The sequence below is a fragment of the Labeo rohita genome, chromosome 7 (genome assembly GCF_022985175.1).
Source record: "Labeo rohita strain BAU-BD-2019 chromosome 7, IGBB_LRoh.1.0, whole genome shotgun sequence".
Lineage (NCBI taxonomy): Eukaryota > Metazoa > Chordata > Actinopteri > Cypriniformes > Cyprinidae > Labeo > Labeo rohita.
Genome location: NC_066875.1, coordinates 24,157,710 through 24,184,264, shown reverse-complemented (window position 1 = coordinate 24,184,264; position 26,555 = coordinate 24,157,710). Strand labels below are relative to the sequence as shown.

General features: G+C 37.0%; 1 protein-coding gene across 1 annotated transcript; it reads right to left on the bottom strand.

The window, feature by feature from the left end:
* Positions 1 to 3,135: 3,135 nt before the first annotated feature.
* Positions 3,136 to 25,096, bottom strand: htr5ab (5-hydroxytryptamine (serotonin) receptor 5A, genome duplicate b). The gene is made up of 3 exons (XM_051114825.1): positions 25,001 to 25,096; positions 18,000 to 19,109; positions 3,136 to 5,276 (listed from the first exon to the last, which is right to left on the bottom strand). The coding sequence occupies exons 2-3, from the start codon at positions 18,705 to 18,707 to the stop codon at positions 4,944 to 4,946; spliced, it is 1,041 nt and encodes a 346-aa protein (XP_050970782.1). The 5' UTR covers positions 18,708 to 19,109; positions 25,001 to 25,096; the 3' UTR covers positions 3,136 to 4,943.
* Between the last annotated feature and the right edge of the window lie 1,459 nt (positions 25,097 to 26,555).

Below are 26,555 nucleotides of genomic sequence, written 5' to 3'. Positions count from 1 at the left end.
CCATATTTACAACTTTATAAACCGTAGCTCTAGCTTCTGCCAACTGTCGTACACAAGTTTACGAGAGAGTGGCGTTCCAGCAGATGTCAGGTGTAGTGTAAAATCTGGTGAGAATATACTAGTATTGCGAGAACCAAGTTTTGTTTACAGCAAAGGAAAACCAGTCTCCTCTTGGCTTATATCGAAATCCTCCGACATTCTTTTTTACAAATCCTCGTTTTGCACTTTTAATTCACAACTGGTGTTTTGCTTTTCTCTCTCCTCTGTGCTTCCACGTTCGCACACATCACTAGTTTTGAAGTGGGCAATTAGTTCATTAAGGTTAATCCACAGTGGCAGGGAGGTGTGCTAAATAATACCCCACCCCCTATTTAATATTCCATTTTACAAGTCGGAAGCACAAGTCGGTAGCACCTTCCGATTCATCTAAAATTTAAGGATGATTCAAAAAATGCAACTGAGAAAAACTTTAAAGTCTTGGCATACAGTGAAACAGAGGCAACCCCCACTGCAATGAAACAATGCTGTATTAGGGCTGCTTCACATACACGCTTAAAAATAAAGGTGCATCACGATGCCATAAAAGAACCTTTTTTATCTAAATGGTTCCATAAAGAACCTTTAACATCTGAAGAACCTTTCTGTTTCACAAAAGGTTCTTTGTGGCAAAAGAAGGTTCTTTAGATTATAAAAAGGTAAGAAAGAGATAGTTTTATGAAGAACCTTTGACTGAATGGTTCTTTGTAGAACCAAAAATGTTTTTTCTATGGCAGAGGTCCCCAACCACCGGGTCGCGACCCACTACCGGGCCGTGGAAGAATTTTGTATAGATATGATTCTCTGTTATTTATTGTGCGTAAATGATTGTTCTAATTATTCTGTAATTTCATTGTATGCGATTGATATTGAGTAACAATTTGATGATTTCATGTTAAATTACTAAATAAAAGATTGCTCTGATCTGTCATATAATCTATTAGGTCTTAAATGGATCGCAGTTGATCCGTGATAGTACTAACCAGGTCCAGACCCCATCAGGGGCGTCGTTAGGGCTAATCATTCGGGGCTCGAGCCCCGAAAGATTTTTCTCTAGCCCCGAATGTTTTTACGGGTTGATATCGCCCTATGATTTCCAAGGAATTCACAGAATTTGTCAAAGTTGGAATGAATTAATCAAAAGCCGTCATTACACTTTAATGAAATTGCGATATGGACTAGTATGTGTTAATATTCAGCCGCAACATACCATTTAAATATGAATGCTGCATGTTCTACGTGTCTCTTTATGAATGAATATGCGCAGTTTCCTTTACTACACACACGTAACGCTCGCGGTGATTTCAGCGTCTGCCATAAGAAATGCATGAACAGGATCTCCAGAAGTGCTCTGAGAGATCTGAGAGAGTTTTATTTTTGTAAAACCAGGGTCATTTACTCACAGAAATTTAAATAAAAGTTCGGTTTAGCTCGTAGACATTGTGCCAGATTACTTTATACTTTATTATTACTTTTATATATATATATATATATATATATATATATTACTTTTATCATTCAGTAGAATGTACGTACCATAGTACTACTACTACTGCTACTGTTGAAAAATTAATAAAAATTTGTAACTCAATATTTCTTCCATCTTTTAAATTTTAATAGTACATCCCCTTTATTTGCCAAAAATAAAATTAATTTTTTATTAATTAAAAGATAAATAAATATCTTATGCCTTTATTTGATAAACAGAAAAATTTAAATACACAACACAGAATTTCATAAGGCTGTTGTAGAAATAAAAAGAAAAAAAAGTTGTCCTAAACATAACTTTTGATAAATTGCCATTAAAGTTTCATTGCTTTAATTAATTACACGTTTTAAATTTTTTTTATTATTATTATTAATAATAAAATTAAATCTAACCATCATAAAGGAGTCCAGAAAAATTAAAACAGAAAAAATAAAATGGGGCCCTATTTTTGCATGCAAATATATATTTGTTACAGTTGTAAATACATTTTCAAATGTATTATTGTATTCGTGTAATGTATTTTTGTAAATTTATAATTTTGTTATAATACTTTTATTTGCTATTTGCAGTGATTTACTATTTACTATTTTTTATAGTGTAACAACGCTGTTTTGTGCCACTGCTTTGGCAAAGTATCTGTCAAATTAACTAAAATCGAAAGCACAGTATGACTTTGCTCACAGGATCAGTTCATGATCCGATGTTTTCAGAGTATCAGACCTTTTTTCTTTGTTCAATTTGCACACTAGACATGGGTTCACTTGGAGCTTTTATTTGTTAACTCTTAAAGTGCACCAGATTAATGAATTTACCTTTAAATTATATCGTCCAGGTTCAGCCACCTGTGTCTAACAAAATTTTACGCAAGTATGATGTTAGCTCCCATCCACCACCACTAGCCTCTGATGTTTTGGTACCAGCCCCGGATGTTTTCAAATCCTAAAAACGCCCCCTGGACCCCATCATTCGGCATGTGATTTGTAGATTAATTTGCCAATTTACATGTTCAAGCTATTTAAAACTGCAAGAAGAAGAAACGAAACAGAACTCAATTCGTTACTTACGCTCTGTTCTTGCACACACCCAAAGCGTAGCATAGAGACGTGTTTCAGACAGTGCGGCATATGTTGATTCCTCTTTCATGTCTCCCCGCATTTAAGAAACATACTAATGGGGGTTTGCGGTTATGTCGGAATATTGGAAATAGTTCTGTTTTAAAACAGGAAGGCGAGTCAATGAATATCATACAAGAAACGTGAAACTTTGCACATTAGTTATGCCAGTGAACGTCTTAACTTCAGTTCAATTCACTACACAGAAAGTAAAAAAAACTGACAAAGTTTTCTAATGCTGCATTAACAGCGCATATTCTCTCAGAGACGACAACAGATAACATGCCGATAAAGGTGTATAACTGTCTAAAATTAGAACCCCAGCCCCATCAAAAAAACCTTATTTCAATTAAAAATTTCACTTCTGCTGTAGGTGAAGCTGGTTCACGAATCAGGGGCCTTTCCCTTCACAAACAAAAGTAACGTTAATCCGTCACACAGACAAAAAGCTTGATTTGAATAAAAACCACTGGGTGGATTTTTATTATTATAGGGTGGTTGTGTACACACACTGCCAACACACATTTATGTTCAAACAACATGTAAAAGTGAATTTTGCATCCGATGTCCCCTTTAAATTGAGTGGTGAGATGCATTTGAGGGGGAAAAAAAATCAAAATGTCAAAAATTAGCAGAAAATGAGTTAATTGTGTGAAGAATAAATTGTTTTATTCTTACAGATATAGTCACCTATTTAGGACAAACTGGATGGTATACAAACTGATGAAGAGCATGAGCAAGACAAGCTGTTATAACGCAGGTCACATGCTGCGTTTGACCAATCAATAATATTGACGCGCAAAATTTATGAATGTACAGTGTGAAACCTGAACGGTGCGATTAATTTATCAAGTGTGAATCATGGGAAACAAGAAAGCAAGATTTGTGAAAACCCTATACCATGTTCAAAGTAAACATATAAAGAGAGAACATGTTTATGTTCCTACTCTTAGCTTTCCATCTCTCAGTATCTGGCTCTCCTTATTCAACCTTTGGAAAGCCTGAGTACTAGACTCACCACAGACCTTACTTTATTCTCATAGACACACATGTAAAGTAAAATTTTGTGCTGCCCTTAAGCCGAGTATATGGATAATGGATGAACTGACAAATTGATGGACAGTCTTGATACATGGACAGTATTTCAAAGAGATGGGCTGAGATCAGTGCTCTCATACTTATTGTGATTCTCTGCACATGCTCTGGAAGCATTGTGATAACTGCTAAGGGCATAACAAAGCTGTCACTGACCATCGTATTCAGTTTAGCATTAGAAAGGTATTTTTGCTAATAGAAGCAGGACGTGTGGAGAAGCCTCTGCATGGCAATGCAAAAAAAGACAGAACTGTTGAGAGACATTGAGCTTTTCACACTGCCTTATTTAATGATCCTCCGATTATTGATAACCATTAAACAGCAATTATTCGGTATCTTCAATAACCTTGAATCCCGGATCGATTCTTTTATTTAACAACTGAAGCACAGCTTCCATCACAAAGGAATTGCAGGCATGTTTACATTTCGTTCCACGTATTCCAGTTTACTCTGCTTACAAAGAGGACAGGCCGAATCCATTCATGGTAATGTACATTAATGCTGAGATGTGCTGCCTGGAAACAAAGGCATTTATGAGGTCATTTATAACGACTATTTTGCTCAAAATTTCCATTTCACTTTATTACACCATGTCTCTACCTGAAATCATATTTCGTCTTTGTACATCAACTTTCTTTTTAAGGAAAAACTTTAATGAAAGGAAATGTGATGGAAATACAAATTGCTCCTTAGCCACATCTTTTGTTAAGGAATGAAAGGATATAAATTAGGCCAGATTTTCATGAAGTGTACATATGCCTACTTTGTGTCTTCATTGTCAGTTAGATGGAAAATGGCTCTGATCTTTCAGAACAGTGGAAAACAACTATGGTTTCTCTCTCGAGAGTTCACAGAAATGACGAGAGCTACAGACAGTTTGCTCAGTGTCCGAATGAGTGGTTCAGTTTTGCTAAAGGGGACACTTGGATGGTTCAGCAGACTTGCATTATCTCAGCACTGATGATTTAACAGATAGTGTTGGCAGCAGCAGCCATACACAGATATTATCGCCAGCAGGTGAAAATCTGAACACTAGACCTGCATGTTTTTTGATGTGCGTTGGAAATCCCCTTTCCACAACGGTTAGAGCGAGTGCAGTGCTTTTGTATCTTCTGTTTCTGAACTGAGAAAAAGGATACTTTTGATGTTCTTCTCACTCTCTACTCATAAAACCCAAAGGTTTTCATTCTGGTCTTTCTTCATTCGGTTTCTCATCGCTGTCTGGAAAACAGGTTTCTAAAGGCGTTGTTGTAGTTCTTGTTAAAGGCTGTGTAGATGAGTGGGTTAAAGAAGGAGTTTGAGTAACCCAGCCAGAGAAAGACACTTTTCCAGACAGGGGGGATGTCGCATGAACAGAGAGGAATGATGAGCTCAGCAAGGAAAAAGGGAATCCAACAGAGCACAAACACACCGATCAGGATGCCCACCATCAGAGCAGCTCTCCTCTCTTTTTGCTCTCGCCACGTTTCGCCATCCGTCTGGAACGATACAGTAGCGTGACGAACTGTGAAGGCCATCTGGGGCTGTCGTTCAGCCTCCTTAACCTGGCAGTAAACAAACAGGATGATGAAGAAATGCATTGGTAGTGTTAATTAAAGTTTAAATGATTCATCACTTTCTGGCTGTCCTACAACCTATGTCAACCCTATTCACTTTCTTTGTGTTTATGTGGCTTGGTGGGCAGAAAGCAGCAAATACACATTTTGTCAAAATTGAGTCTCTGTAGCTATGTTTCCCTCACCCTGTTTTTATGCGCATTTTGAAGTATCACATCAGAAACAGATGATGAAAATGTCAAAAAAAATAAAATAATAATTTGCAAGTTGCAAAGTTTTTACACTTGCTTAAAGTGGGTTTTGATTTGTGCATAAAAGGGTTAATGCAAATAATGGGAGATGGAAATGCATTTACAGAATAAATTTTTCCATGTGCATCAAAAAAGTCATGCAACTTGCTATGGGATGGCATAACCTGACTAACCATGGGCCAGTGTTGTTATGTTGTTGCACAGCATCTGAATTGTTGTTATGGTCATTCTTAAATGTCCAAGCAAAGTCTGTCGCCAATGTATTTCTGTATCATTGCCTCCCAGAAATGTCTTAATCAGCGTTCCCAAACAGCAGGCATCCACCTCTGAAAGCAATGACCACATGAGGCGCAAGTAATTTTTTATATGTGACCTGTGCTGGCAAAATGAGTTGGAATGAGCAAATTTTCAAAAATGAATTAGTTTCACCTTTCCATTAAAAAAAACTCAAAATTATATATCACTTCTTGGAATCTGACAAAAAAGGCGGAAGAGTCAGCAGAGTTGATTTTGAGTTTTCTGAAGATTCCAAAGCAAAATCGTCTAGCAACGTTGCATATTTTCCTCCAATTCTTTTCTTAATAATAATTACTATATTATTAATCACAATATAGCTATTTTTATTTTATCTTTGTTATTAAAATAAGAACAAATATGCAAGTATACTGTAGTTTAATCAAGAGTAGAGAGTGATTCCGTCTTTTCTTTTAATGTTTGATTAACACAGAGACAGATCTATATTAAGGCGAGAAACTGCAGGTGAATGGGGTGAAAAAATGAACTGAATGAACAATTATTGATTACACTGATAACTGCAAACATTTTTTGTATTACAAGTTTTTTTTTAATTTTTTTGGTTTAAATATGCAAATTAGGCATTATTTAATGAAATATGCGATAATTTGCATACATTTCTAGTACAAAAATCTAAACACTGGATGATGTCACTTTCAAATTTCTTGTTTATTTTTTTTTTTTTTTTTTTACATATTAGAGTCAAATGTTTTACAGAGGGAATTTTGGGTATCTCATTTTGTCACCTCAAAATTTAGAAAATCCTTTCTTTTCTTTTTTTAACAGTTTTTTGTGGAAATAAAATGTTGTATAAAATCAAGCAAATTATATTTGAACAAATCCCTCTGTAAAAACCTTCAGGATATAGACAGGAATAAAAATCTAAAGTTTGGTGTGTGTAAGCGCTACTGAAATGGAGATTTATGGCCCAGTGTAGGAGGAAAAAAAAAACTCATTTTCAGAAAACGGCCTTTAAAAATACGTATTGCAATTGAAATCTATTGACACAAATAGATAAAGTGCTATAAAGAAACACTTTTACAGTGTCTTTTGGATGTTTTCTTTCCACTAGTCTAAAAAACACTTTATGAAACACCAAAAAGCCCAAAATTTTCAACTTGACAGGTGCATGAAAAAACTGTTTCTGCCTGCTGTGTCTCCCCGTAAAACTGTAATTTATTGATCTAATATAATGTTACACATCCATTTTTTCCCCAACCATTAACTACATGTTTATGTAAGACACAACAGATTATGTTTGTGAAAATCTCGCCATGACATATTCCCAAAAATTTTACTTTATAAGGACACTGCATGCTCTCGGAGAGGCGCATCTTATGCACGCACTTTGCAAATGTCAGTCAGCATGATCCTTGTGTTGTCACCAGCATGGGTTTGAAAACCACATTTCACTGGTTTGGACTCATGTCATCGAGAATTCAATATGAATATTTACAAAGCTGGAATGCTACGCTTTGCAACAATTCGTCCACAAGTGAGCAAAGAAAAAGGTACTCCTCTCAGACAACATACAAATAAAGATAATTTTAGAGGTTTAATTACTATTGGGATCGCTAGAAGAAGGATTCATGAACTCATTTTTTTGTCAAATTCAACCAAAACTGACATTTTTTACTTCTTTTGCCTGTAGCTCAAAATTGGACAGTGCACATTCCAACTCATTTTGCTAGCATGGGTCACATATATTAAAATTATTATATTCAGTGGCTTCTCCTACTTTTCTAAGTAATACATAGTGGCAGTTTATCAGGGAGTGTCGATTTTGTTCTCTTTGACTTATTGGATGGAAACGGTGCTTATTCACAAATTTTTTATCCAATATTCCAATTTTGCACATAAGTTAAATTCACAACTTTGGATGGAAACCCAGCTTGTGATCAGTTGTGTGTCAGATGGGTTTTTTGATTAGCTATGCAGAGGTTCATAGAAGAAGTGTTAAATTCATATGAAATCATTTAAAATTTGATAAAAAAATAGGCAGTATAAAATTCCTTTGGTACATATCTGTGTCTAGACATCACGCTTTTCTTAAACTGATCTTTTAAAGGACAGCTGCTATGCTTTTTTTTATTTTACTATTCCTTTACTGTGTAATATAGCTGTTTGCATATAAATGATCTGCACAAAGTCCATGTTAGATGGAGTTAATCTCTCCAACAGAACACACTTGCCTGAAACGCCTCGTTTGTAGTCCTGCCATTATTTCCATGACTTAGCTACGCCACTATAGGTGCATTTCCTCTAAGGAGCCAGTAAGAAAAAACACTGAGAATAAATATGGGAAAGTTACGTGAGAGGAGGCAATGCTTTCATTGCGATATGATTGGGTATGACTGGTTATATTCAGCTGTGATTGGTGCATGTGATAAATCCCGCCTCTTGTGTTCGTCTGAATAAACAGTATAATGGCCTCAATGGGAAGACTAATTTTAAAAAGTAAATAAACAACTCAAACTCTTTGACATAATCTACGTCAAACTAAGACTTAAAGGCACAATATGTAAGATTTTTTTGATTAAAATATCCCAAAAACACTAGAACAGTGTTATATATATTTTGCTGACTTGTGTACTTACAGTATCCCAAATGTTTTGAAGAATGTTTAAATCCAGAGAAATAAGCTATTTTAACTAGTGTAACGGACCGTGTCATTGTGTTGCCTGGCAATGACGTCATACACCCTTGATTTTCCAGTTTTATTTTGTAGAAAACTTGGTTACCCCAAAGACGTTTTAATACGTTATGCATTTTATTAGACAGGTGACGAAGAAGCATTATAACAAAACTTTCAACACTTTCGAGCCATTTATCGTGCTTGTCTCTCATTAGCAATCACTCCAGCAGCCTCGTTTCGCTCAGCAGTTTCGTTTCAGCCTCACCCTGCTTCATACTACAGTGACCTTAATAAGTCTTTAATACATTAACTCATCAATGAACATGACTTCTGCCCGAGTTCCATCAGATTGCATCAGCTGTGAGGATGAAGACAACAACTCCCATGATTCCACACTCAATTATGGGCATCATCAAACTATGCCTTTGTTTCTTGTTTGTTTTGAATATGTGCCCTCTAGCTGCGAAAACGTACACGTTGTGCCTTTAAAATGGCTTTTAGTGAGTAATCAGCTTGGTGAAATTTAAAGTAAATCTCAGTGTCTATGACCAATATTTACTGAGCTTTGATGACTGTTGATAGTTGGAAGTTAGCTATTAAAAAGAGTAGCTGAACAAAAGTTTACAAATAAAATATATTGTCTAATTTTTTACTGCCTTGGGTTATTGTTTTGGAATAAATGTAAAATGCTTAAAAACACAAACTTGATGAGATTCATACTTGGCTTTAATTTTTTTTTTTTTATTCTTTTCTTTTTCTGATAGTTTAAGTCATGTTTATTTTACCAAGAAAATGTGACTGGGACATGAATTTACATTTGATTAAAAAAAAAACCTGAGGACCTTGCCTTCCCATTTCAGAGCACCACCGCACACCACTGGTTCACACCATGTCGTAATTACCAAAAATGCGAGATTCCAACTTGTAAAAAGGATTCACATCCTCGTAGAACTGTTAATTACAACTTGTAAACTGGGAATTTTTCCGACTTGTACCATGTGACCACTGCAGATTCATTTAAGGCAAGTGTTCTCAACTCTGGCTCTCAAGATACACATTCCTGCAGAGTTTAGCTCCAACCTTGATCAAACTCACCAGCCTGTAACTTTCTAGTGATCCTGAAGACCTTGATTAGCTTGTTCAGGTGTGTTTGATTAGGACCGGAGCTAAACTCTGTAGGAAAGTGGACCTTGAGGGCCAGAGTTGAGAAACCCTGATTTAAACATTGATAGTGTTGCCATAGAAACACAATTCCAAGGATGTGAAAAGCTTAGAGTGTCATGTGCTGTCATCTAGAAATTACGGTAATTATGACATGGCGTGAATGCAACATGTAATACATTTGCATAATACCAGTGTACTAGCTGCTTTGGCCCACCCCCAAAAAACAGTTCACTATGTTCACGAGACCCTGCTTTTTTTGCCTGCAGCCCCATAATTGTATTCAACAGTCAGAGACTATTCCACATACATGCATTAATGTTGGAAAATATGAAGCAGTTTTCCCTAGCTTTGTGAATCTGATGTAGCTTCTGCAACACATGTTGTTATGTGACATATCTCACATCATTTCCCTTGAAAGCAGAGGTGTGAAGTTTCTAAATAAAGACAGATTTATATTTCCTGTATTTGCTCACAAAGGTCACTATGAACAGCTAAGAAGTCTGAATTGTTTGAATCACACACAGCTTGCCCAAAGCATTTGGCTCAATTGCCCCACAGCCACCCTTTGGCAAATTGCCTTTAGTAATATTGTAGATGATATTCTATGTTGGCAAATCACCAACATGTATAATTAAGCAATATCACACATTTTTATGTGCCAAAAAAAAAAGTTTAAAAAGAAGCATCTAGCTTTATGTGTTGCCAAGCAACGCACAGGATGACAGCGTGTTAAACTCACACCACACTTCTCCGTTTTCATAACGTTCACACACACTTTAGTCTAAAACGGGGCAAACAGTCAAGCAGAGTGATGTAAACAGTGAAACATCCCAGTGCTGTTTTATGCACAATGCCTTTAAAACACAGCTTATCCAATCAAATTAGTGGACCAGAACTAACCGTTGTATAAATATATTTCTAACCTGAATAAAATTTGCTTTGACATAAAATCCTACACTACAGTATATAACAATATAGTACCCTGCAGTATATAAACACTGTTCGTGTACTGCATCTTATGCTTTTAAATGAGTATTTAAATTTGCTTTAGTAGCTTTTTATTTGAGTGCACAGGGTACTGTGGCAGAACAAAGCACAATTACTGCTTATATGTGTGTTTGTTTGTGCGTTTCGACAGATAAAGGAGGCAACCAGGCAATTAATTGATTTTTTGGATCAGTGTACGTTACTGAGAATAATGGACTTAAGTATTTTGTGTGAAAACACAGGTGAAATGCAGGAGTGTGAATGTTTGTGTGCATGCAAAACGTAGAACAAAACATAAAAGGGATGGTGGAGAGGCTGAGGAAAAAATTAATCTCAGAATAATTTGATTAAATCTAAAGATGTGTATGCAAAGTGTATTAAAAATAGTTCTTCTGAGAAGATCTCTTTTCTTCTTGAGAATGTTGAATGCATATTAACTGCTTTTGTAGGTGTTCTGTTGTACATTTTTTTTAAAGTAGAAATTAAAGGAGAAGTCCACTTTCACAACAACAATTTACAAATAATTTACTCACCCCCTTGTCATCCAAGATCATGAAGAAATTATGGTTTTTGAGGAAAACATTTCAGGATTTTTCTCCATATAATGGACTTCAGTGGTGCCCCCATTTTGAACTTCCAAAATGCAGTTTAAATGCAGCTTCAAAGGGCTTTAAACAATCCCAGCCGAGGAAGAAGGGTCTTATCTAGTGAAACGATCTGTCTTTTTTTTCCGGAAAATAAAAATGTGTTTACTTTTTAAGCACAAAAGCTTGTGTAGCACAGGCTCTGGGATGCACATTCATGACGCTACGTACTATTGTATCACGTCGAAAGGTCACGCGGAACTACAGACCCAGTGTTTACAAAGTGAATGTGCAAAGACTAAGGCAGTGGTTCCCAAACTGGGGGGCGCGGAGTTATGATAAGGGTGACGCGGCAAGGCTAGTGTACAGTCAGCCAATTTTTATAGAGATTCGAAAGAGATAAACGACCGAAAATATCTGCCGCGCAGTCCGGCAGTATTCAGCGTACACCACAGTATACAATGTGTGACGCTCCGCTCAATATTCCGCTCTATGAATGTGTGTTCCGTTGAGTTGCTCACGGCCCATATGAATGCTCCACTCGTGTACCGCTTATGCTCAATGGAAAAGCAAAGTCTGTTCAAATAACTCACCAACAGAAAATGTCTACGTATACTTGTTCCTGTTTCCAATAGCGTCGCTACTGGACAACGCTGGTAAAACGACGCTACCCTCTCGTGACAGTATGCTCTGCTCACATGCTCAGATAATAATAGCTTTGTAGGACTATACATTATTTTGATAATTAGTCAAAAAAAGTTATATCTGATTCTTTTTCATAGAACTGAATGACAATAATATATTGAGATTTAATATTCATATATTTTCTGTCCAATTTTATTGTTACTTTCAATAAACGTGGTTATTTTATTGGCTTGTGATTTTTTTTTTATTCAGTATCATTAAAATGATTGAGTTAAATTAAAAAGTCTCACAAAATGACTATATTATTTAATAAAATAATAAATAATTATTACAAAGCAGTTTCAGTTTTGGCCAAGAATATTCATTTTGGTTCATCCCTAGATTTTTATGTAAAAAGAAACATTTTCAGGGTGATTCAAGATCCCACTGTGAAATTATCTTGCTTATTATACGGCTACTTGCCACATATGTAAATAATTTAACACAAAATATGAATTTCATTGGGGGTTATGGGGGGGCTTGAATTTTTTTTCATTCTGCAAAAGGGGGGCCCGGCAGAAAAAGTTTGGGAACCACTGGACTAAGGAAGTGCAAGTAAGTCAAATGCTGTTTACAGACAAAAAAGTACAACAATGTTGGACGATTCTGACGTTGTAGGAGAAAATGAAATGGAGTTTTTCGCCATACTCTACCTTTTTGAGAGGAAGTACACAGAAGATGAAAAAGTATACAAATTTTTATTTTTTGAAAAAAAATGACCAATCTTTTTGCTAGATAAGACTCTTCCTCCTCAGTTGGGATCATTTAGAGTCCTTTGAAGCTGCATTTAAACTACATTTTGGAAGTTCAAAATCGGGGCACCATTGAAGTCCATTATATGGAGAAAAATCCTGAAATGTTTTCCTCAAAAGCCAAAATTTCTTTACGACTGAAGACAGAAAGACGTGAACATCTTGGATGACAAGGGGAAGAGTACATTATTTGTAAATTGTTGTTCTGGAAGTGGAGTTCTCCTTTAATACTTTTATTTAGCAAGGTAAGTCCTGGTAAGCATAAGTCTATAAATATGTTTAAAAAACAGACTATTCTTTCTTACTATCAAATGTCATCTCTGTGACTGACATAGGGTAGACAAATTTAGCAATGCAGACAAAAGAAAAGACATAAAAAGGTGAGACATGCAGAGAAGAAATGAAGAGAATAGATTTGAAATGACAGAGACAGAGGAATTAGGCTTTAATTCCATGTCTACATTAACACTGTTAAGATTTTCCCCATGAGAAAAGAGAGTGGACAGAGCATCCATCCAGTCTCCATTTTTACTGTGATTAATCTAAAATGTATATATGGAGAAGTTAATGACAAAGCCAAATTAATGATAAGATGTTGTTTTAATGAAGAAATTGTTTTAAATTACATAGTTATGTGGTGTTATCTGATGTGAAATCAATCACTGAAATGTAATTATATGTTGAAATTGATTGTAGAGCCCTTTAAAATTAGAACATGAACATTATCTGGGAATCTAAAAAGCCAATACAGAAATGCATATTTACAAATGATTGTTCTGTGAGTGGAGGCAGTGAGAAGCTGCTTCTAATTATACCCTTTTCTCTCACTCTGTGCATGTGCGTGTTGGGCGGGAACTGTGTGTCAATGTGGGGCAGGTGTCAGCTCCTGTGGGTTGAGCCTACCTTCTGAGAAAATAGCTCTACTACGTTTGATCTCCATCTCTGCACTGGTACCCAAACATTTCTATTTTTTCTGTCTTTAAGCTTTCTTCATTTTTGTTTCCTCTGGCACCTCACTAACTTTCAATGGCTTGTTCACACAGTGGGGTTTGGGTTTGACAATCCTGTGTGAACTGTCCAAATGACAGCTTACAGGAGCAGCTCGAATGCTGTCTGTATGAACAAATAACTGAAGTCAATGCTCTTAAACTTCTATGATCCTATTTAAGTGTCTCAAATTTAAAAATGTATACTTTAATAAAATAAGTAAGTAAATAATTGTCAAGTACCTGAGAAGAATACATGGCAAGAATATATTAGAAGACCGTTTAAGAATATCTGAAGTTCTGCATTAATTACTGATAAAATGTGGTCTAACACACAACCAGCTGTACTCTTTTAAACTTTATTGTTGAAGACATTGTGTGATCATTGACAGGGCAGACTAAAAAAACTCAGTGAAACTGTGTTACAACTTCTCCAAAAGCTAATTGGAGCCAGTTAACGAGATGAGACTGGAAGTATGGGTCACACAAGTGCCCTGCCCTTTAAATAAAGGCACACAAAGCCTGGTTACTTAGAAATATGTTCTTATCTTAACAAAATGGTTAGTGTGAATCATGCCTTGATCCCAGTAGCTTAAAGGAGGACTCCACTTCCAGAACAACAATTTACAAGTCATTTACTCACCCCCTTGTCATCCAAGATGTTCATGTTTTTCTTCAGTCATAATGAAATTATGTTTTTTGAGGAAAACATTTCAGCATTTTTCTCCATGTAATGGACTGATTTGGTGCCCCGATTTTGAACTTCCAAAATGCAGTTTAATTGCCGCTTCAAACGATCCCAAATGCGGTTGTAAACGATCCCAGCCGAGAAAGAAGGGTCTTATCTAGCGTAACGATCAGTTATTTTAATAATTTAACAAATTATATTCTTTTTAATGCCAAACGCTCGTCTTACTCTGCCTGAACTGTTTTTGTTCCGGTTCATGACAGTTAGGGTATGTCGAAAAAATCCCATCTCATGCTCTCACTCAACTTCAAAATCACTGTTTTACCTTTTTTGTTAAGGGTGTTTGATCTTCTTTGCATGTTCACTTTGCAAAGACTGGGTCGGAACTTCTGCAGCGATGTAGGATGATTCTGAAATGATTTTTTAAAGTTGGAGAAAATACGATTGGTGTTTTTCGACATACCCCACTGTCTTGAGCCAGAATACACAGAGGGCAGGGAGAGAAAGGCAAGACGAGTGTTTGAGATTAAAAAGTATTTAAATTGTATTATTTTAATGAAAATAACCAATCATTTCGTTAGATAAGACCCTTCTTCCTCAGCTGGGAGCCATTTAAATTGCATTTTGGAAGTTCTAAATCGTGGGACCATACCAGTGCATTATATGGAGAAAAATACAGAAATGTTTTCCTCAAAAAACATAATTTCTTTACGACTGAAGAAAGAAAGATATGAACATCTTAGGTGACAAGGGGGTGTGTACATTATATGTGAGTCTTTGTTTTGGAAGTGGACTTCTCCTGTAAAGGGATAGTTCACTCAAAAATAAAAATTCTGTCATTAATTACTTTAACTGCTTCATAAAACTACGGCTGAACCACTGATGTCACATGGACTATTTTGTTGATGTTCTTGGTACATTTCTGGGCCGTGAACATGGTAGGACCCTGGCTGTTTATGGAGGGTAAGAAAGCTCTTGTATCTAACCCTTTAAAAACACATACAGAGATTCAAAAAGATGGATGTGCTCTATAAAAGCATTGCTAAAGAAGAGACTTAAGGTCATTGCACACTGAGTCCAAAATTTTAGTCCAAAATTTTTGGATGTTAAAAATAAATACATTACGATTTTCTGCATTTTTCACATCCGTACCAAGCATTTTGAGAGGTGTTTTGGCAGTTCAGAGCCACCGTACAAACGTACGCCAAAATCCAGAATTGCGTCTGACAAGTTCATCCACTTCATCTCGCAGTGGAATTGGATGGACCGAATATGTCTTTTCTTTTTCTCTTTTTAAGAAGATCTTCCTCACTGCTGGAAGATTCCATTTTGTATTGTTTTGCGAATGTTTTCGCAACGGATGAATTAATACGCATCGGACTCAGTGTGCAAGGTTTCTGTGCGTGACGAATTTTTAGAATGACGAATACGAAAAAACGCGACTCAGTGTGCAATGACCTTTAGTCTACAAATGTAGAAAGTTTTGAGCGTTGACATCCTCTAGAAGCAGACATACTGCGAAAATGACTCTGAGAACAAAACGGGCAATCCCGAAAAAGGTTAGAAAGAACCCAAGGGTAATGGCAAAATACCCTCTGAAAACACTTTGGAAGTCTTTGTTATGTGTCCACTATCAAGAAAACACTGAACAAGAATGGTGTTCTATAAAGGATAACATGAGGGAAGCCATTGCTGCCAATAAAAATTGAGGCAAGAGGGGCCTAATACCTAATACTAGTTGTAGGTGGGGGACCCCAGACAACTTCTGTCATGACAACTCTTGAAAAGCTTGACAATGTTAATGTGTTTGGTCTTGGTGGAATAGATCTGCTATGCTGCAGAGGCAGAACAAGTACAGAGACATACTACTGCCAATACATTCACAGACATGCTACTGTGAGCATGTAAGAAATACTGCTGCTGCACAAATAACATATATGAAATAACTCCCATGAATCACCCCATAGCAGATCTATACAGGTGGAGCTGGGGAAGGAGAAGGGTTTCTGAAGCACGATGCAACTGCTGCAGCAAGCTGATGCAACCAGCTGCACCATGTAAATATTGATGTGATTATATCAGCCTGAGTTGATATAATAAACCTCATCTAAAGTGTAAAGCATTGCGGATGGAGCATTAGGCTGCATGTCCACCAAAGCGTTTTTTCAATTGTTCTCAATAGGAGCGCTGTGTTTTTTTAAAACGCCAGGACCGTCTTTTTCGTGCTGAGCGTTCGAGCAGGGTTTTTTTGGCACTGAGAGTTGAAGAATGTTCAACTTTTAGTAAAATGCTGCGCTCGTCACTGTCACTTTCTAGTCAGCTAACCAATCAGAGTGGCGGAGGGGCAGGACTAATACAGACCACCCTGCTTGTACTATGACTGAACAACACTGGAGAAGTTAATATTGCTAGTCTATAAATAATGAATATCTTACCTGATGAAATTGCTGGACTACTATATTAATGTTATTAAAAAGAATGCTTTTGACAAACATTTAATTCGCGATGCATCTGCCATATACTTCAGCGGATATTCTGTATCGTAGCAACCACAGCGTCTCAACGGAAAAAACCCTGCACTCTGAAACACTCACAGCCGATCGTTTTCGGCAGAGTGTCTGGCATTTTCAGCCGGCTAACATGCTTTGGTGGACAAGCAGCCTTATGGTTTAATGCTGCTTTGCTGCCTCAGGGTGTAGGCAATCATTAAAAGAACAATTAATTATTAGGTGTATCAAGACTTTTTAGGAGAATATCAGGACAGCAGCTAATGATTTTAAGCTTTAGACAGGCTGGGTGATTCAACAAGACATTGACAAATTACTCAAGTTACACCAACTAAAGAATGAATGAAAAAGAGGAAGATGCCTCAGTCCTGACCTTGAGCTGATTCCGATGCTATGGCATAACTAAAGAGAGTTCTGCTATCAAGACAACACAGAAACATTGACTGAAACTGATTTGTCAACTCTCTGAATATTTTAGCATGGTAATGTGTACGACAATGTTAATGTATTTGGTCTTGGCAGAACAGATCGGCTACGCTGCTGAATTGCTGCTGCTGCTGGTTATTGCTGTTCTTGTAGATTATTGCTGCTGCAAAGCAAATACAGGAACTTGCTACTGCCAATACGGATATGGTGCTGTATCTAAGAGATACTGCTGCTGCACAAATAGCATTTATAATAAGCCATATCACATCTATACAGGTGGAGCTGGGGAGGTGGAGGGCTTCAGAGTAACTCTGAAAGTGCACTGCGAACTGCTATAGTGATTGCTAACCAGCCATTTAAATGTAGCAGTAAGCTCATTGGCTGTGTATGCAGCTTGAACCAATCAGCTTTTGTCATGTAGTTTAACGCTGTGAATATCACCAGTTTGCGTTAAAGACCCATCAGCCTGGAGTTTTATGGGAAGGGATGGTCCAAAACTAATCAAAAGTCCTATAAGCAGCTACAAAAAATGTTTGGTGGACATTTTGCTGCTAAAGTTTTTACTTACTTAATTCAGTTTTTTGTGCAATATTAGTTTAGTCAGATTGTGTTAAGCTATAATTGTGAGTTAATTAAAAATCAGACCACATCTTATGAGCAATCAAAGCAGAAATCCAGATATTTTCTAAGGGCTCACAAACTTATTCTTGCCACTTGTATACACATGATCTTATTTAATCTTCATTTTTTTACCTCTATGACCTCAGCCATGGGCGTGATGGTGTTGGTCTTGCGAGAGCCAATGCGGAACTTTGCAGCCTTGTAAATCTTCCAGTAGACAAAGAGCACCACGCAGAGGGGCAGGTAGAAGGCTCCAAAGGTGGAGAAGACTGTATATGAGGGCTCCTGGCTTACTTGACAAGCCAGGCTATCTTCCGAGTACGTTTCACCCCAACCGAAGAGTGGTGAAAGTGAGATAACAGAGGAGAGCAGCCATGTGAGGCCAATCATCACATTGGAGATTCGTTTGCGCGTCTTCAGCGTGTACTCCAGGTGGCGTGTGATGGACCAGTAGCGATCTAGGGCGATGGCCGTCACGTTCCAGATACTGGCTGTGCAGCAGAGCACGTCGCAGGAGATCCAGACCTGACACAGGGCCCGACCCAGAATCCAACGCCGACCGTAAAGCTCCCTAACCAGGCTGAGGGGCATAACCAGTCCTGCAACCATCACATCAGAGATGGCCATAGAGGCAACCAGATTGTGGGGAACACGATGAAAGGTGCGCACCCTCAGGATGGTCACCAAAACCAGAAGGTTCCATACAAAGGTGGCCACCACTAGCATGGCCAACAAAGTGAGCGTGAGAACACTGAACACTGAAAACGGACGGTACAGATTACCCGATTCGGATCCTCCAGAGATATTAGCCGAGAGAACTGTAACGTTGGGTTGAGTCATGGCAGCATGTGACGGTATATACAAACAGATATCTGGCTCTCATTAGAGGACAAGGTGAAAATAAATGTCCCTGTCAGAGTGGATGAATGTTTTACTGTTTGTTTAGGTCAGGCATGGTTTTCTTGTTGGACGCTTTCAAGTTCATTCATTTGAAAATATTTGCAAGAGTTTGTTTTCTGAGTGGGAGTCATGTGTTCTTGGCACTACAATTTGTGAGCTTATTGTCCTTTAGCTCACAGTTCTGTATGTTGGTCACTCAAAAGGTAGGTGTTTTAAACTGCAGCCATACTGATTATAGATGACTTTATGATTGCACACATTGGTAATCATGAGTTTATAGCCTTCAGCAGTTTAGAGGTTCTCAGGACACACATCTGAAGGTGTGAGAAGTCATCCTCCATCCTACAACACAAGAAAAAGGGCATAAATAAATTTCATACTTCATCCCACAAAATCGTCTTATTCAGCCACCATCTGAAATAGAAAACAGCTCTAGGCTGTGAAATGGGCTTCTTTCTTTTTCTATATATAGCTCATGTGTACAGGACATCATAAACACATTATAGCTGAGCATGTGCACACTGTGAAGGGTCTCATTCTGGCCACGAACAGTGCAAACTGTAAGCTCTGTCTAACTTCTCAATCCCCTGAAAGTTATAAGTGCAAATTCATCTGCTGTGATATTCCATTGTGCGGTATTCATTTTACAAAACAGCAAGAATGAATAATAATGCAAACCATTTGGGCTAATTAATAATTATTCCATTCCACTCTACTGCGCATTTGTTCCTCATGGTTATACCTTGTGCTCAGATTTCCTGACTTATTCACTCAAGTCCCCTGTCAAATAGAAACCTGACAGGGAAAATGATTTAAAGCTCATTCTTTTTTATTTTGACTCTGATTAATAATAATTTGGCTCTTTTATTATTTTTTTGTCTGTAATTCGGTCCATAGAGTCCTTGAGGTTTGGAATCCTCCATTGGGTTAGATGTAATTTGCTCTAAGTGCCTGTGAAACAGATTCATTGACTGAAGTTACATGGGAGGCTTCATTGACTTCCTGTTGTCATATTGACCTTCTTGCAATTATGTCAGCTGCTAAAGACCTATTCCACGAGAAGAAGCATCTTTATCCCAAAAGCACAGCCACCTCCAGTCAAAAGTAGCTGTACCAGAGGCTGTCAAAGAGCAGACATTATTATAGAGCCAAAAGGCTTTGATTTTCATTAGTTCCTGGTTTATGCGTGTCAAAATTGAACCTCTGTTGGCCTTCAAAACTCAATTAGGGGTACAAAGGCCAAGGGAGCTCAGTGGTAGAATCATCAAAAAAATCAAATAGCTGTCAGCTGCGCAACAGCGAAGGGAATATTACAAGCTGTCATATCAGTGATGACAACGAGAGGCCTGAGTTTTCTGCACTGTTGATTGCTGTGTGTGTTTGCCCTCTGTTGAAATGAATTAAACTAACGCAAAAATCTCACTCGCATTCTTTAGGCTAAAAAAAGAGGCAAAGCATGAAAATGGAAAATAAAAGGCATTGCTGACAGGAGGGCACTGAGGTGTCAACAGACATTTCGTGTTGATTAACGTACCTCTGATTGCCCATAGTGCATATCATTACCCAGCATGCTCATCAGTAAGTCTGGAGTCTGTCCTGTCAGGAGGAACAGAGAGGAAACACACAATGTCCACACTCAACAGGCTCATTACCACACACAAGCACAAAGGAACACTGATTACAGATTCCCGCTCATTTTCTCTCAGCGCCGCTGAGCTCTGTTTACTCTGCTGGCATGACAAAGTCACTCTAAGGAGAAAATGACATTTATGGAAAAGATCTAAGATATACATCAAAAACGCCTGTCTTAGTGGCTTGCCAAAATAGCCTTCCCTTATTTTTGATAATATTCTTCCTATCATTTCGTCCACTTTCATCTTCCTTCTCTCTCTGCATCTCTTCACGTCATCTTTAAATCTTTCCCTGCTCTCCTTCGCCTCCATCTCCTTTATTAGCTTGTGCCCAAAGCCATGAAATTGGACACACATGCAACCAAAACACATAATCAGTTGCAAGGAAAGCCGTCAGCATATTGTCTTGGCGGTGTTCAACTAATCATCCCTGACAGTTTCCCCTCAGCAAATCAACCAGGGCACTGGACGCACGCTCTGAGATAAAGACACCTGTCATTTCTAGCTCACAAGAGTGAGATGGAATAACAGTTTATTTCTTGCTCTACAAGCTTCGGAGGATGAAAAGCATTCTGTTGTGTTTGAGTCTTATGTACTCAGCATGCCACATGACAGAGACAGAAATAGACAGCACGAGATTAAAGGGATAGTCCACTCAAAAATGAGAATTCTGTCCTTATTTACTCACCATTATTTTGTTCCAAGCCTGTATGACTTTTAGTCTTCTGTAGAGCATGATAGATGATGACAGAATATTTATATTTGAGTGAATTATGAGAATATGTGAACCTATATGGGCCATTCTATAGTGATGCAAACTGCTGTCCCACAACCAAAAAACAAATTTTAAAAGCATTTAAGTATTCAAATCTTAGATGTTTACTAAGATCCTTATATTATCTAGTCAAACCCACAATAACATTTAAAATATGAGTAAGCTTAATATAATATATATCTGAAGAGTTCAGATGCAAAACCAGCTAAATCCATCTGACGCCTTTCTTTAAAAAACGCCTTTTTATCAGGCTCAGATGTATAGGTTTCTATGTAAGTACCGGTACTTCTGATTGGGCTGAGGCTGGTATTTTAGCAAGTTTGAAGAAAAAGTATTTGATGGACATATAATATGTGTCGAGAGCATTCACTCAGTATCATTATCTCATTTTTGACCGAGATGGCTTTTAGCTGGTTCTGCATCTGAACTCTTCATATATAAAATGATCATTTATTGGGTACTTTCAATTGGGAGGTGGTTGGCCTAAACATTTCAACTCATGAAAATGATATTGAAATCATTTTTTTTCCATTGTAGTTTTTAAAAGTATATTTCTGAATCTTTTATAAAAAAGTGAAGTTCAAAAAAAAAAATTCTTTGTAAATTATGAAATTTTATGTAAAAAATGTGTCCTGCATTCTTCATGTCACTACCAAAACAGTGTATGTTTTCCTGCAATTCCATAACATTTAGTTTTTTATATGTGTATCACTGTTCAGAACTGTGCTAGCTAACCATGTACTGATTAGCATCTTTGAAATACCGAAACATTTGGTGGCATTTTGGTAGTGACATCTTTTTTTTTGGGTGTTATCCAATAAAACTGTCACTACTGTAACAGTCAAAAGCAAAATATGTCATCATTGTTTTGGTAGTGACAAAATGGGAACACATAATCCTTTATTTGGGGGAAATAAACAAAATTTTCATTTCATTTTCATTTCATTTCCACTTTAGACATTCTACTAACTATTAGTAACTTTGCAACTACATGTTAACTAATTCTTATTAATTTGCAACTACATGTCTACTAACTCTCAGAGCAGACTGTTAGGTTAGGTTTAGGGTTAATAGAATAAGCTGACATATAATTGCAAAGTTTAGAAGAGTGTTAGAAGATATTAAGCAGACTGTCTACTAATACTGTCATGACTAGTTGACATACTCTTAATAGAATGTCTAAAGTGGACTATCAAAATAAAGTGTTACCCTTTAATATGTTTTAGAAGTGTTTTAGTATCCAAGTTAAAATTCTGTAATGTGATGTGGTCATTACTGTCACATTACTGTCACTACGAAACATGGGATGTTTTGTCAAAAATAAAGTATACTGAATTATTAACTAAGATTGGTATGATAGTTTTCGGTTCCATGCATATTCAAACTAATCAACTTTCGGTATGATCAACTTTTTGCTTTTTACAAAGAAAAACTGGATTCAAAGCTCATAAATCACACTTGAAATATTGTTACAAATGTAATCGTTATTGATTTACCTCTGAAAAAAAATGTAATAAAATACCAAAAAATATATTTACAATGTAGATGTAAGCAAAATCTTAATAGGTCAATATAACCCTTCTAATTAATTTATTATTACTGTGTTTCGGTAGTGACAAATTTGGGGAGAGGACAAATTTAAAAAATTACAAAAAAAACTCTGAAAATACAATTTGAGAATTCACTGGACACTTACTAGAAATGTGTACCTTGGATATAATACAATTTGCATACAAATTTTTTGAAAAGACATTTCCAACTCTGACTTTGGACCAATTCTGTAGAATGGCTTGTATACTTTGAAATCCTCTTTTATACATAAGACGTGCTTTAGGAACTCTTTAATGGATTATTCGCTGCTGTTACTCTAGCTCAATATTTAACAATGTCCTCGGGGTGATAAACTCAAGCAATTAACCTGCATAAACTTAAATAGACTTAAGTACTAAACTGTTTTCAATCTGACTTGACAACAACATGTAGCTTTTCAACCTGATTAGAAAGACAAGAAGCTGGTTCCCAGGGTGGATGCAGATAAATGGTTAAGGGTCCACCAGGTTCATTTCCAATTAAAGTGATGCAGGAACCGAATAGTTACAGAGATCACAACCCTGCACTGTCAATATCATGCTCTCGAGCACAGCACATAATCACAGGCTGCTGCAGGGGGCCGTCTCCACAATCAGTGTAGCGCATGCTACTTTGAATAAAAGTCATATTAAATACTATATCTGACATGAATAAGACCAGTAAATTTAGGTGGTACCACATGCAGCATATTTTGACTACATTTTTACAGTGCAACTTGATTTATGGAGGTGTTACAATGGATATTATCATGCAAATTGAATTGTCCATGTACTGCATTACAGCCTAACTGACAACTGCTTTTTCCTGCTGAAAAAAAATGTAAACATGCTTAAACAAGGTTTGATGGTCAGTTTGCTGGTTTTAGAGGGGTTTTGAGATTTTCTTTGAGCTGGTCTGATTGAGAAACCAGGCTGCAGAGCAGCTAAACCAGTAGGACAAGGACTTGTAAGAAGTGTTTTAGTATCACACATGAGACCTGATGAAGGATCAAGTAATGGCAAGCTGTACAATAACAATGTTAAAGAAATGAGCTACAACTACAGACACAATTCAATACAACCTAGTGAAAATAAACTGCCTGGTGATATTTTTTTTTTACTATTAAATTATGCAAATGCAGTATATGATTGGTCTGTGCTGTCTAGATAAACCAGAAGTACTTAATGAGGGCAATTATGACAGCTATTGAACAGAATTACCATGTAGTACGATAGTGATTTGTTTGACAAAACATGAGCAGTAATAAGAGTCCACAATTAATACACACTGATAATATTACATTTCCAATTACACTTCTAATGAGAGGAGGTTACGGCATACAAACAAAGAGAGCCAATAAACCTACTTGAATATAAGAGAGAGAGAAATTCAGTCAATGGATTCACTCTGAAGCGAGTTGTTGTGAACGGACGACAACAGTTCGGCGAGAGATGCGTCAAATGCGCCACATAATATCATTAAAAAACAAATCTCATCACTCGCTCTTAATGTCCTTGTACATTAAGTTGACATTTTAGTTTTAAAAACATGGTTCGACCGACTGCTATCGACATGACATAATTCCTCTTGCTGTTTCATGTTCTTTGTGGCAGTAAAATTATATTTATACTGTGCACAAAATCACCCAGCATGAGTGCAAACTCTCTGATTCGGGCACTTGTCACTTAAATGAGGGTCTAGCGCGGTGTTGCAACATCAGTCGCTGATTTCAAAGCAAATGTGCGCGATTCTCGCCAATACCCACTAGAAAGCTCCTGTTCAGTAGTGTGTTGAAACACACCACTTCAGCAACAACCTACTTTAAACCTGCCAAGTTCAAATCAACAAATTTCAGAAATGACGTAAAATAACGGGTGTTTAGTTCTGGCTTCAAGACACGGGCGCAATCAAATGTTCCTGCATCCACTGGGGACAGAAACTGTCTCCTTCCTTTTTTTTCTGATATCTGCATTTTAATCATGACATTTAAATCCCAAAGGCTTTAAAGGCGCTGCATTAAAACGTTGTGTCTACACTTCACTTCAAGGGCACCCACATTTGTTCTCTACATCTTCTAGGACAGGACAACAATAAATAACATTTTCCAAGGACAGCCCAAAAGCACTTATTTTGAAATGGATATGAACAACATTACAGTCCGCATGTATCTCGGTAAATGTCGCCAATGCAGCATACTTAACATAGCGTTATTTAGACTTTGCACACAGCAAATGTTCACTAAAGCTGTTAATACTCACCCTTAATCACAACAGCAATACGAAGATGCTGCAAAAGTGCAGGATTGCTTCGCTTTTTACTGTCGAGCGCAACTGTTCTGCCCACCTGAAACGGTCTTCATCTAAAAACACACTATACTTCAGTCAAGGCTTCAGCACCGCATGTGGATTGAACCAATGTGTGGCGTAGGGGTGTTGCGTGAATACCCTACTGTGAGGAATTCTAGCTGTAAGTATCAATATTCAAGCCTGTTACGACGCTAAGGCTTGCAGTAAGGGACTCTTGAAAATGCTGAAAGCATCGGTAATTTGTACACTGTTGTAAATAACAGATCAAGAGCATGAAGCTCAAACTTTTTACCTGTCTTGCGTTTAAGTTGTTAAACGTGATGTTGTATGTCAGTGACACGGAGACAGTTTAGATCACGTTAGCGCTCTGTTCCACACAATGATCTATATTAATATTTAATTAGTTCAATCTGAAAGCTATTTCAGTTACAGCTGCTTTTTTTCCTCGTGGTTTTCCCTGAGCGCACGCATTTCTTTTGGGACCAGCGCGCGCATTAAACTAGAAATGATAAAATCCTAGCGGCCACGCGGCTTAATTAAATAGAAAAAAGTGATCATATGTCAAACACAAAAACTAGCGGAGATTCTCATAACTCAGAATAGACAGGAAACGATTTCCTCAGTGCACTGACCCAAGGCAGTCGATAATCCAATAACAAATTATGTTTGTTGCACGAAATGTATCATACAACAAAGGTATCATTGCACACCAGTTTGATGCTATATAGGTGATTTTTACCTGGTCGATGGAACAAATTATGTGCTATTTCATTTATATTCAATTTAAGTATAAAGTGACATAATTTCTAGGAGGTTACATCATCTCTCAACCAGGATTCCAGCACTTAAAACATAAGCATGTTTGTCTCACTCCTCTATAATGTTTTGTTTTTGATCATTTATGAGGCTTGACTGAGGAGGGCCATCATGCAGTGTCAATCCTGTTACCATTTTTAAAATGTAAATTGAAACAATTATTTCTTACATTTAATATATTCAATATCTATAAGTAAAGTCCTTTTAAAATGTACAATGTGTGCTTTTGTGAACTTGAATATTAGCTAGCAATTAGCAAATTTGTTTGAAATCGTCAGCCCTGTTACTGTCAACCTGTTACTTTTTGGAGTAACAGGTTTTAACATGTGGGTAACAGGGATGACACTGATTAGGTTTGACCGTTTTTTAAAGATTGTCTGTGTAAAATCCAAACATTTTAAAGGTCACACTCGGTATATTATTGAGCTAATGCCTGTATCATAAATAAATAATAAATAATAAATTACATAACCTGAGATGGAACAATACAATTTCTTGTCATTTTAAGATATTAAAATTTAAAAATATTATGTGACTGTGCCTCATGTACATTAATGCACATCAAGGGCATTCTGTTGTGGTGAACATAAACCAGAGTAACAAAGGGGCAGTTTAAAGAAAAAAGAATTTGCTTGTCCTAACAGTAGTGACTGTATCTGTTGTATTGTTTGTCTTTTGGCATATAGACTTG

Bases quoted from the DNA above. Each gene is read 5' to 3' on its own strand.
- htr5ab (XM_051114825.1), bottom strand. From the start codon at position 18,707: ATGACTCAACCCAACGTTACAGTTCTCTCGGCTAATATCTCTGGAGGA. The intron at 5,277-17,999 runs GTAAAAAAATGA...GTTTACTGCCAG, and splicing joins CCATGGCTGAGGTCATAGAG to GTTAAGGAGGCTGAACGACA.